Source organism: Protomyctophum parallelum (genome assembly GCF_964188405.1).
Source record: "Protomyctophum parallelum genome assembly, chromosome: 8".
Classification (NCBI taxonomy): Eukaryota; Metazoa; Chordata; class Actinopteri; order Myctophiformes; family Myctophidae; genus Protomyctophum; species Protomyctophum parallelum.
This window is the reverse complement of record NC_139703.1, coordinates 39,418,659-39,430,666: the sequence shown is the minus strand read 5'-3', so window position 1 is coordinate 39,430,666 and position 12,008 is coordinate 39,418,659. Positions and strand designations below refer to the sequence as shown.

The 12,008-nt window shown below is 46.6% G+C and overlaps 1 protein-coding gene across 1 annotated transcript in view; it reads right to left on the bottom strand.

Moving 5' to 3' along the window:
• Positions 1-1,133: 1,133 nt before the first annotated feature.
• Positions 1,134-12,008, bottom strand: part of dnah9 (dynein, axonemal, heavy chain 9) — a 104,544-nt gene continuing 93,669 nt past the window's right edge. The window contains exons 69-79 of the mRNA XM_083771154.1: positions 11,097-11,290; positions 10,031-10,179; positions 9,061-9,188; positions 7,911-8,144; positions 7,112-7,303; positions 6,834-7,025; positions 5,863-6,033; positions 4,932-5,114; positions 3,923-4,176; positions 2,152-2,290; positions 1,134-1,530 (exon numbers count right to left, since the gene is read on the bottom strand). Of these exons, the coding sequence (XP_083627280.1) occupies positions 1,303-1,530; positions 2,152-2,290; positions 3,923-4,176; positions 4,932-5,114; positions 5,863-6,033; positions 6,834-7,025; positions 7,112-7,303; positions 7,911-8,144; positions 9,061-9,188; positions 10,031-10,179; positions 11,097-11,290 (2,064 nt within the window). The 3' untranslated portion in view covers positions 1,134-1,302. The remainder of the gene's footprint in view (positions 1,531-2,151; positions 2,291-3,922; positions 4,177-4,931; positions 5,115-5,862; positions 6,034-6,833; positions 7,026-7,111; positions 7,304-7,910; positions 8,145-9,060; positions 9,189-10,030; positions 10,180-11,096; positions 11,291-12,008) is intronic.

Genomic DNA, 12,008 nt, shown 5'->3' with positions numbered 1-12,008 from the left:
GTTCAGCTGGTTTAGCATAATGCTATAAACGATTAATAAAAATCTATTCTTTGCTCTCTGGTACTTTCTTTTGGCAAAAACAAGCCACATTCAACTGCCCATAACTATGGAACGGAGCATTCACAACGGCACCAACTCACCTGATTCTACAAGACTCTACCGCGTCTTTCGGAGCGAATCGGTGGAAGGATGGTTGTGAGGAATATTCTATAATTTCTCACAGGTTAGTGAAAACCCTCAGAATCGCTGACCAGGGCAACTAGAACTATAGACAATGTTTTAACTCTGGCAGTCAATGAGTAACCCCAGCGGTCCATATTGTGGGGAAAGCTTTCGCTGAGGATACCCGATCTACAAGCTCAACGCTGAAGATACCCGATCTACAAGCTCGCAACACGACACTATGAGCCCTGAGGAACTCCGTTTCACGTTTAAGTGGTTATAAGTTATAACATTCGTTTGCTGTGGAAGACTTTTTCATTGTGCAGTAATACAACTAGCTCTGCTACCCGGTCTCACGCAAACACGGCGAAATAGCAACGCCTAGAAAACCCCAAAATCTGTACATATGACACTGAAATCCTCCCAGAGGCGCCGTCTCTACCGAACTTGAGCCACGGGAGACGCCACCGAAAGGGCCGCGAGTTGCCGTCTCGAGCGTTGCGGAGTTCGGTAGAGCCGACTCAGCACCGTCCGAGTTGTAACCCGACATGGACAGAACAGTAAAATAATGGCAAACCCAAACACGGTTGAAATAGCACTTCCGTACTAGTGAAAGCCACACCTCCGTCGCAGTCAAACAGTAGTCGTGTAACCTCGCCTCACCAGGCTTTCCACCACCTCGGAGGAAAGCCTGGTCTCTATTTCAAAAGTCTGCATTATCCTGTCGGGAGCGGATGATATCGTTACGTCATGTTGTAGTATTGTTTTGTAGTCGACAGGCAGGAACAACAGGCTGCAACTTTATTGAGGGAAAAGGAAGGTTCCTTCCTTTTCCCTCTCAATAAAAGCTCTCGTAGCCTGTAGCTTTTATTGAGAAAAATCGGTTTGAGGGAAAAGGAAGTCGCCGCCTGTTGTTCCTGCCTGTCGACTACAAAACAATACCACAACATGACGTAACGATATCATCCGCTCCCGCCCCGGATCACATACCGAAATGAAATGGTGCCCGCAGGCTAGAATGGCTATATGTACGGATTGTGGGGGTTTTCTAGGCGTGTATGTACGGAATTGCAATTCCGTGCTATTTCGCCAGGATTTCTGTGAGATGGAGCTCTACTTGGTTGTGCAGGGATGACACCGTTAGCTCTGCAGAAGCAGGGCCACCCCTGCCAGGGTCCACTTGGACGCCCTCTCCTTGGTCTTCAGGTTGAAGGTCCACACGTAGGTGGGTCCTCTCTGGCGCGTCTTGTAGACGGGACAGCGGTACACGCTCCTCGCGTCCTGCTTGTCCACGGGCACGGCGCGCACCAGCATGACGGGCATGGGCGGGGCTAACTCCTTCAGGCGGGCGTCCGCCATCATGCCGGTCTGAAAGGAAAAGTAAAATGAGATGGACGGACGGACAGAAAGACAGACAGATAGGTAGGTTTTACGATGATATGAACTTTATTTATATATAGCGCCTTTCAAAACAAGGTTCCAAAGTGCTGCACAGAGCAAGATTAAAATCAGAAAGAAGCGACTGTCAAAATCTGGATGAAAATTAGACACAAAAACTAAAACACTATAAAGGTGGGTTTTTAAACGGGCATTTTATACCAAGTGAATGAAATATAAACCATTTGAAATATTGCTGTCGTTCGATTCCAACGTTTATCCCAAGCTATAACCTTTCCTACATGGATGTGTTTTGTTCTGTTTTTATGACAGAAAAGAGAGAGAGGAACCAGGAGAAGCAGCCAGTTAAAGACTGGGAAAATACATTGATTGATTGATTGATTGATTGATTGAATAGTTTACTAGACAGCCAAAGTACAGTCTGCATCAATTTGTTTTGGAGTGAAGAGAGGCGAAAGATTCTCTCATAATATGTCAAAAGGTTCGAGTACACTATACTCTATACTCACCAGTGAGTATAGTGTAAACCAGTCACGTGTGAGTATAGTCTAAACCAATCACCAGTGAGTAAGTATAGTCTAAACCAATCACCTGTGAGTCCCAGCGCGCTCCCTCCATGAACAGTCCATAGACCAGGGCTCCTTCTCGCGGAGGAGACGTGAAGTCCTCGCGGCTCATCTTCTTGGTGACGTCACACTGCAGACACATCCTGTCCAACGGCCACTCGTTCCTGTCCAAACAATCAAGGATCTCATAGAATCAGCCAGTCGTTAAACCTGCTGTCCCCCGTGGTGTCATTATGGGCAAAGCGTTTCATACACAAACATACAGTATAGAGCCTATAATTGTAGCTCCGCAGTCATGATGGGTATACAGGCTTTATACCGACAACCTACCCCAAACCTTAACCTCTAAACTAAGGTTTTATCCCACGATTTTGTAACCCATTCTTTCACCCCGTGTCAAATATCTAATGTAATCCTGGGCTCTACACTCCCTCTGACAGCTTGGGGAGAGCTAGGGGACACAGGGAGAACATGTGAGGGTACCTACCCTAGGGGACACGGGGAGAACATGTGAGGGTACCTACCCTAGGGGACACGGGGAGAACATGTGAGGGTACCTACCCTAGGGGACACGGGGAGAATATGTGAGGGTACCTACCCTAGGGGACACGGGGAGAACATGTGAGGGTACCTACCCTAGGGGACATGGGGAGAACATGTGAGGGTACCTACCCTAGGAGACATGAGGAGAACATGTGAGGGTACCTACCCTAGGGGACACGGGGAGAACATGTGAGGGTACCTACCCTAGGGGACACGGGGAGAACATGTGAGGGTACCTACCCTAGGGGACACGGGGAGAACATGTGAGGGTACCTACCCTAGGGGACAGGGGGAGAACATGTGAGGGTACCTACCCTAGGAGACACGAGGAGAACATGCAAACTCCACACAGAAAGGCCCTTTCGCCAACCCCACCTCAGGTATACTGATGACACAAACCCTAACCTAACACTAACCGCAAGCACGGAGCAATGCATGTCGGGAGCGACGAGTGATTTCCGCATGTCAGACCTTTCAGGCGTGTCGGATAAGCGTGCTGCGCACTCCTTAAAGGAGAATTCCATGCTAGAAGGCTTTCTTACCTTTCTTTGTAGTTGTTACGTCCCCATCAAAGAGGTCCAGGTGTTATTTTGTGTCCTTATTGGCTATTTCCCCTACCATAAGCCCTAAATGAATTGCATTGAATGGGAATTGAATGGGGCTATGTGGTGTTGTGTTAATTCGCTTATTTCCATCGCTCAAAATTATAATTGTTTTGTATATATCCTCTCTTCATAATGTAAATAATAACCCAAGCGGCACACTTTACTACTTATTTCGATGGAAATAGGCAAATTAGCACAACACCCCATAGCCCATTCAATTCCCATTCAATTCAATGCAATTCATTGAGGGCTTATGGTAGGGAAAATAGCCAATAAGGAGTTTTTGCACAAAAAAACACCTGGACCTCTTTGGTGGGGACGTAACGACTACAAAGAAAGGTAAGAAATGTAAGAAAGCCTTCTAGCATGGAATTCTCCTTTAACAGAGTCCTTGCAGAGGGCAGACAGGGTAGGGAGGGGTGGAAGGTTTTGAGGTGATGTTCTTCCCCTCTTTTGCACTAGGTATGTTGGTGTGTGGTATTTTAATGTTGTACGGGTCACTGTGTGCCTTTGTTGTCTTGTATTGTATCTGTATGCTACAGGGGGGGTCCTTGGGGTCCAAGACAAATCTCTCCCTCGGGGGAGACAAAACAAAGAAACCTTGAACCTTGAACCCCGCACCGACATGATGCATTTAACGACGTATACCTTCTAGCCGTGGTCTGCATGATGGCGGTGAGGAAGGACTGCGGGTTGAAGAAGCCGGCCAGCCACACGGCGTTGGGCAGACAGAAGTCCAGCGTCCAGGCCTCCAGCTCCCGGACGCGGGCCAGCAGGTCCGTGAACCACAGCAGCAGGCCCAGCACGGAGGGGTAGGCCAGCCGGGACCAGCCCGGCGGAACCACGTCCAGGAACATGGCGCTCTGGAGGGCCTCCATGTCGGCGCTCATCGTCAGCTCTCCCTGCGCGGAACAACCACGGAAACCAGTGTTGATTTTGACAGCAAATTATGATTTTAGTTTTAGTCTCATTTTAGTCACCTGGAATGTTTTAGGGTTAGTCTAGTTTTAGTCGACTAAATATCATGAGATTTTAGTCGACTACATATCATGAGATTTTAGTCGACTAAATATCATACGATTTTAGTCGACTAAATATCATAAGATTTTAGTCGACTAAATATCATACGATTTTAGTCGATTAAATATCATAAGATTTTAGTCGACTAAATATCATAAGATTTTAGTCAACTAAATATAAGATTTTAGTCCACTATCAATTCAATTCAATTCAATGGGCTTTATTGGCATGAGAAAACATACGAAAGAACAATACAACAATACAGCAATACAATCAAAACGAAAATGATGTACATTTGAAGGTCAGAATCTTCACTAGATCAACTTCTATGTACCAAGATCACTCGATGCAGTTATAGTGCAGGAATATACACAATGATTAGTCACTAAATATCAAGATTTTAGTCGACTAAATATCATGAGATTTTAGTCGACTAAATATCATAAGATTTTAGTCGACTAAATATCATAAGATTTTAGTCGACTAAATCTACAGTTGATTTGACAAGGCGTTGCAGCGCCAATCTGCTCAGTACAAAGCGTGTTGGAAGGCGTGACTTTGAGGACATCCTGAATCCAAGGGCCCCCATTGGCTTAGGGCCCCCGTGCAGTGCACATTACATGACGTTCCGACTCACCTTGAGGCCCAGGCTGAGCTCGCGCAGCGAGCGCCGCATCTCCTGCGTCAGCGCGTTCATGCGCTCGCACTCCTGCAGCGCCACCACCTGGTAGGGGGTCCTCTCCTCCGCCTTCCCCAGCAGCTCGGCCATGTTGAACGGCTCCGGGAGCTTCTCCGCGATCTCCTCCAGCAGCGCTAGAACCTGCATGGAGACCCCATGTGGGACATGATTGAGATGAGGTCCATATTTAAACCATTCATTTGGTGTTTTAAGCATTGTGTTATTCTTTAGCTGCTCGTATGAGCTTGCAGATCTGCTATTTTTGAAAATTTGTGAAAAATGTTCTTCTTTATTTGAATATTGAATATTCTTTCAGAGCGAATATTTTTAACTCAAATCTTTGCTTCCTGGGGGGGGGGTCCCTGGAACAACATATTTTCAGATGGGGGTCAGCGGGCAAATACAGATAATTCTGGGGGTTCGTGACATGAAAAAGGTTAAGCACTGTGCACTGACATAGAAACGGGTTCTTCAGAAAACTGTTTTATAGAATCGGCCTCAGGTCTAAATGGGTTAAGAACGAGATGAGTTCCATAATATGCGAGGAGATCATGGGACCGAATGAGATGAGATGAGGTCCATATGGGGCAGTATACTGAAAGCCACCAACTACACCTGTTATTCCATTTTGGGCGGGAACCCCTTTTGGTATTAGCATTATGTAATGCTTTAGCTATTGAAAAATAGCAGATCTACAAGCTCATAGCGCGCCACCGAGTGGCGCACTACGAGCTTGTAGGTCTGCTATTTAAAAAAAATGGAAGAACGACTGACATAGAAACATAGCTTTTTCTGAAAACTGTCAGGATGTAGAAGACATTTATAGAATCAGAATGGGTTACTATGACAGTATACTGAGTGACTTTTGGACATGTGGCCTTGTGGTCACCTTGTGGTCGCGGGTGCTCGCGGCCCCCTCCCCCGCTCCCCCGTCCTGGGGCTGCATCTCCAGCACGGTGCGGAACAGGTTGTGGGACGTCTGCGTCTGGAAGCCGATCTCAGCGTTGGGGTGGAGACCGTAGAGGAGAGGAGACTCCGCGGGCAGGGTGTCGTCGATGTACTGGAAGACAGGGATTAGTACATTAAGTTATTAATGAACAGTCGATGTACTGGAAGACAGGACTTAGTACACACATTCATTTATGAATGAACAGTCATGTTCGAGTGATTTGATGGGATTTGTAGTCTATTCTTTAGTCTGACCTGGTAGGCTACCAGGTCAGACTAAAGAAAAGACTACAAGGACTACAAGGCAGCATTTATTTCCGGGTTCATGATCAGGTCAGGGAGTGGATGATATCGTTACATCATGTTGTAGTCAAAAAGCGTGGCTCGCACAACAAGGCTTTCATTGGGACAGGTTTTATTCTTCCGGTTTGAGGGAGGAAAGGATGTTCTGGTTTAGAGGCTTCCGTCCTGACGACTACAAAACAATGACTACAACATGACTTAACGATATCATCCGCTTCCGACCTGGATCACACTGCAATTTAGTAACAGTAGACCAGGCTTTCACCAGCTCAGTGGCCTTGTGGTTAGAGTGTCCGCCCTGAGACTGGGAGGTCGGGGTTCAATCCCCGGCCGGGTCATACCAAAGACTCTAAAATTGGGACCCAGTGCCTCGCTGCTTGACACTCAGCATCAAGGGTTGGATTGGGGGTAAGTCCCTGCGATATACTAGCGTCATGTCCAGGGGGTGTACGTGTACATCAAGCTGCCTCACGCTACAGAAACAGGAGATAGGCTCCTGCCCCCTATGGGTCTCATGGCTCGGCAAGGCTACTTACTTAGACCAGGCTTTCCTCAGAGCTGGAAAGCCTGGATAGTCCATGGTGGGGGGCAGCAGGGGGGAACACTGACCTGGTGGTAGCCGTTGTAGTCCATGGTGGGGGGCACGGGGAAGCCGGGCGCCAGCCACAGCTCTCCGTCCATCATGTCTGGCCTGATGAACTCCTCCAGGTAGGTGTTGCACAGACGGCGGTCCCAGTCGTCCGTGATGTGACCGCCATACATGATCTCACCAAACAGGTAGCGGAGGTCATCGTAAGGCACCTTCAAACCATCACATAATGAGATGAAATTATGGAGACACGAGGTTCCACTGCTGATATAATACACGCACACGCACACACACGCACCTTGGCGTTGGCCTCCAGGTAGTTGTACAGCACGTTGACAGAGATGGTGAGGTCTCCGGTGTTGAACGGGTACGAGCGGTTCCATCCCTGAGGACCGAACTTCCTCCGCTCGGCCACCACGGCGTGGAAGTAGCACAGCGAGAACAGGATGACCTTGAACTCCTTCTCCCACGCACACATCTCCAGAGTGTCCTGAGATAAGATGATATATTAAACTCCTTCTCCCTCACACACATCTTCAGAGTGTCCTAAGATGAGATGAGATATTAAACTCCTTCTCCCTCACAGACATCTCCAGAGTGTCCTGAGATAAGATGATATATTAAACTCCTTCTCCCTCACACACATCTCCAGAGTGTCCTGAGATGAGATGAGATATTAAACTCCAAGTTGGGGAGGCAAGGTGGAGTTGGCAAAAGGGCCTTTCTGTGTGGAGTTTGCATGTTCTCCTCGTGCCCCCTATAGGGTAGGGTAGGTACCCTCACAAACAAATGCAGTAATCCTGGTCTCTAAACTGCCTCCTCCTGGTCAGCCCGATGGAGGGACTGGTTGGAATAACGTGTTTCTTCCATGAGCTACGTCCTATTAGGGAAACTCGCCCCTGTCAGGTGATTAGAAGAAGCAGCCTGATAACTCGATTTCCGTTGCTCGACACACAGAAAACCTCCCTCTAATAGACTATCATGTTTCACTGCATCCTCACAACGTGCATTGTGAGTTTGTAGATCGGCTATATTTGTTGAACATATTTAGTGTACAGCGAAGAAGTTTGCCAAGGTACATGGTGGTAGGTAGGTACCTGTGTGAAGTTATCCAGGGCCTTGTGCAGGTTGGCGTGCATGCCGCTGGGCGGCTCGTTGGTGATCTTGATGGCGTTGTCCAGGATGCCCTGGGGGATGATGTGGCCGTCGGGCGTGGAGGCCGGCTCGGCGCTGACGAACACCCTGAAGGCCGGGTGGGCCTGGGGCCCCTCCCCCTGCTGCTCCAGACGCTTCTCCAGGACGCCCAGCCAGCGCGCCACCAGGTGGATGTTCTGAGGATGACGCCAAGGAATTCAATACTTCATGTAATATTATGTTCGATAACCAATTATGTGGCAGTGCAGTCGAGAAATCAGCTCAGTGGCCTTGTGGTTAGAGTGTGTGTGTGTGTAAGCAGTATGTATTGTATTTTAAACCTATTGTTCGTGAGTGTATGGCCCCTTAATTGATGTATTTGTATTGTTCTGGAGTGGATCTTCACATACAGCCTATTGGCTTATCAATTGATTGAATGACGACACCCAGTTATGTTCCACCTATTTAAGGTTTTCAAGGCCATACCCATGTACTGTAACTTGAGAAAGCCCGGAGGGGCGAAACGTTGTTGTATTTATAGGTTGAAATAAAAAAGACGGGAGCAGAACTATATCGTGTGCGGACATTCCACTTTTTTCTTCATTTAGTCATTTTTTGGATCCAGTACTGTATTCTGAAACTGGGATGTGCATATCGTTTTCCTGCTTTACATGTGTGTGTAAGCACTCACGTGTTTCAACTGCCATGCTCATGCACAATAATGAAAACTATGCTTTTTCAGATGTCACAGCTAATACACCAGAAATTGGGTGCAGATTGCAGGCATGCCCAAGCCGAGAGCTATAAGGCATCGGCAAAATTCTGTTCAGTGTCTGCAATAATTAGCAGTCGCCATATATGGAGATGGCTATGCTTTCTGTACCCATGATCTGTATTCCTGAAGCACTTGTTGTAGAGTTTTTTTTTCAAGCTTGCACATCCACTATTGTTTGTGTTCAAGAAATTCCTTGTAAAATGTGAATACAAATAAAGATGTTAAATGTGTGTGTGTGTGTGTGTGTGTGTGTGTGTGTGTGTGTGTGTACCTGCAGAATGACCCAGTGACCCTCCTTGGCTGTGTGTGTGTGTGTGTGTGTGTGTGTGTGTGTGTACCTGCAGAATGACCCAGTGACCCTCCTTGGCTGCCAGGTCCAGAGCTTGTTCAGCGATGACTTCTTGACCTTGGCCCAGAGACACGTTATGGAAGTTCCTGTTGTCAAACGTGAAGCCCAACTTCCTGCCTGGAAAAAAAACAAACAAACAAACACTGTTGAACTCACATCTCTGAAAACATTACTTACATGTAGTCATATCAGGGAACAACATATTTTACTTACATGTAGTCATATCAGGGAACAACATATTTTCAGACGGGGGTCCACAGCCAAATACTGATAATTCTGGGGGTCCTTGACATGAAAAAGGTTGAGAACCACTGACATAGAAACAGGTTTTTTCAGAAAACTGTTTGGAACTAGGATTTAGAAGACATTTATTTAAGCAATATTACACGAGAGGGTGACTTCAGACTTCAGTGATGCTTGCGGAACTCGACTACGTCTCGTTCCTGACCGCATCCCTGTCGTGGCAATAATCACGATAAACCACACCCGCTCGTGTAATAATGCAATTCTACCACAGTTACCCTTAAAACTAAGAAAATCGCTGATTTTGTTTTGTTTTTGTAATGATGTAGATGTAGTCACTACGACCACAAATGTCCCAAGAAACTAGCTAGCCTAGCCACCGAGTTTGCTAGCGCTCTGGGAAAACAGAGCAGCTGAATTCTTCTGTTTTGATTAGGTGGTGAATGGTGCTGGTTTGATCCACGGCTAGAAGCCGTTTCAACCAATCAGATTGCTTCCTCAAAACGACCTGTTGTAGAATGTAGATTCAGCCTCAGGTCTAAGGGGGTTCATATAATATTTAATATAATATATTACCATGTTTCTCCACGTCCTTCAGAGGGTCTAAGGGGGTTCATATAATATTTAATATAATATATTACCATGTTTCTCCACGTCCTTCAGAGGGTCTAAGTGAGTTCATATAATATTTAATATAATATACTGTATGCTATTACCATGTTTCTCCACGTCCTTCAGAGGGTCCACTCCAGGAGACAGGATGAAGAACATGGGCGTGGCTGGCCCTGACTCCTCATAGGACACCGCAAAGTCCACAGATCGACCAATCACGTACTTGCTTCCCAGGTTCTCCTCCACAAAGTCTCTGTGGGTAAAAAAAAGAAAAAGAAGAGACCAGTCAACTCGCTGGAAAACCAATGTATTATGTAATGAATTGCATTTTTATAGTGCTTTTCCAAGTGCTCAAAGCGCTTTACAATATGGTTCATTCATTCATACATTGGGAGGTGAAGCGGCGAACAGTCGACGCCAGCGTCCTCACTTCCCACATTCACACACCGACGGTGGCGAGCTCACACCGACCGACTCATTGGAGGCAATGTAGGGTTCAGTGTCTTTGCCAAAGGACACTTCGACATGTGGACAGGAGGAGGAGCCGGGATTCGAACCGCCGACCCAGGTATCATTGGACCCCTTGTGCGGTAGTTGTTGCTATGTGCAGTACCGATATATTATAGCAATTCTTGTGGTTCTCATCGTACACAGTTAACCCATTCTGGGCGGGAAATCCTCTTGGTGTTTAAGAATTATGTTATACTTTAGCTATTGAAAAATAGCAGATCTACAAGCTCATAGTGCAGCACTCCGTGCCGCGCTATGAGCTTGTAGGTACAAGCTTGGGTACTTGTACCTGTACTTGTAGGTAGTACCTTGTAGTACAAGGTACTACAAGTATGAGCTTGTAGGTCTGCTAATTATTTTAAATCGTGAAAATGTAGTGCAAATCTTTTATATATTATTTCAGAGCGAAAACGATTTTAATTCAAATCTTTGCTTGTGAGGGGTTCCAGCTGGAACAACATATTTTCAGATGGGCGGTCGGACTCGGTGGCCAATTACATATAATTTTTGGAGTCCTTGACAGAGCACCACTGATATAGAAACATGAATAGAAAACTGTCATGATTTAGAAGACTTTTTTTTTTATTTTGACGTCAGGCCTAAATGGGTTAATAACATAATGTATTATATTATGTTATGTTAAAAGTATTTCCTACAGACCTGACAGCGTAGGTCATGCGGTCGGGCCTCAGGGCTCTCATCATACACAGTCTCTGCAGAGAGCTCTTGTTCTTCCACTCCTGGGGAAACTTCTCCTTCTCCGGACACTTGGACTCCACAAACTTCTTCCAGCGTTTGGCCGAGCCCTCCATGTCCCGGTCCAGGTGCTGGAACTGCTCCATGAGAGAGAGAGACTATGGAGAGTACGGGGGGGGGGGGGGAAGAGAGAGAGAGAGAGAGAGAGAGAGAGAGAGACTGTGCTTATAGGCATTTTAACCCATTCAGGCCTGACGCCTGACCTAAAAAAAAAAATATATATATATATATATATATCTTTTAAATATTTTCACGATTAAAAAAAAATAGCAGACCTACCTCGTAGCGCGCCACTCGGTGGCGCGCGCTAAGATGGATGCCATCTTGAAAATTATGACTTTCCAGAAGTATTTTTTTCCTCTACATTTTTAGTATGTTATTTATAGCACCACTATTTACCCAACATCTCTTCGGGATTGGGGGGGTCAAATCAACTAATCAAAATGATTCCCAAGCAAGCGTGGCACGGCTGCAGCTCACCGCTCCAAGAGATGGGGTCAAATGCCGAGAACAAATTTCACTGCGACAAATTGTATGACTTTGACTAAAAGGAGAATTCCAGGGCGGAACTGTCCTTTAAGGCAGTGGTTCCCAAAATGGGGTCCAGGGAATGATAGTAAACAAACTGGTCAGGCTCCTACTTGGCCTCACCCCCCGAACCCACCTCACCCCTGCCCACTTTGACAGGCTGGGATGGCTTAGGGTCGACGACAGAGTACAGCATCTTGCAATGGGTCCGGTGACTCGACTCCGGTCCACAAGATTCGATACGCCACCAAGATATGTTAACGAAGTCCACACCCACAACACCAGAGG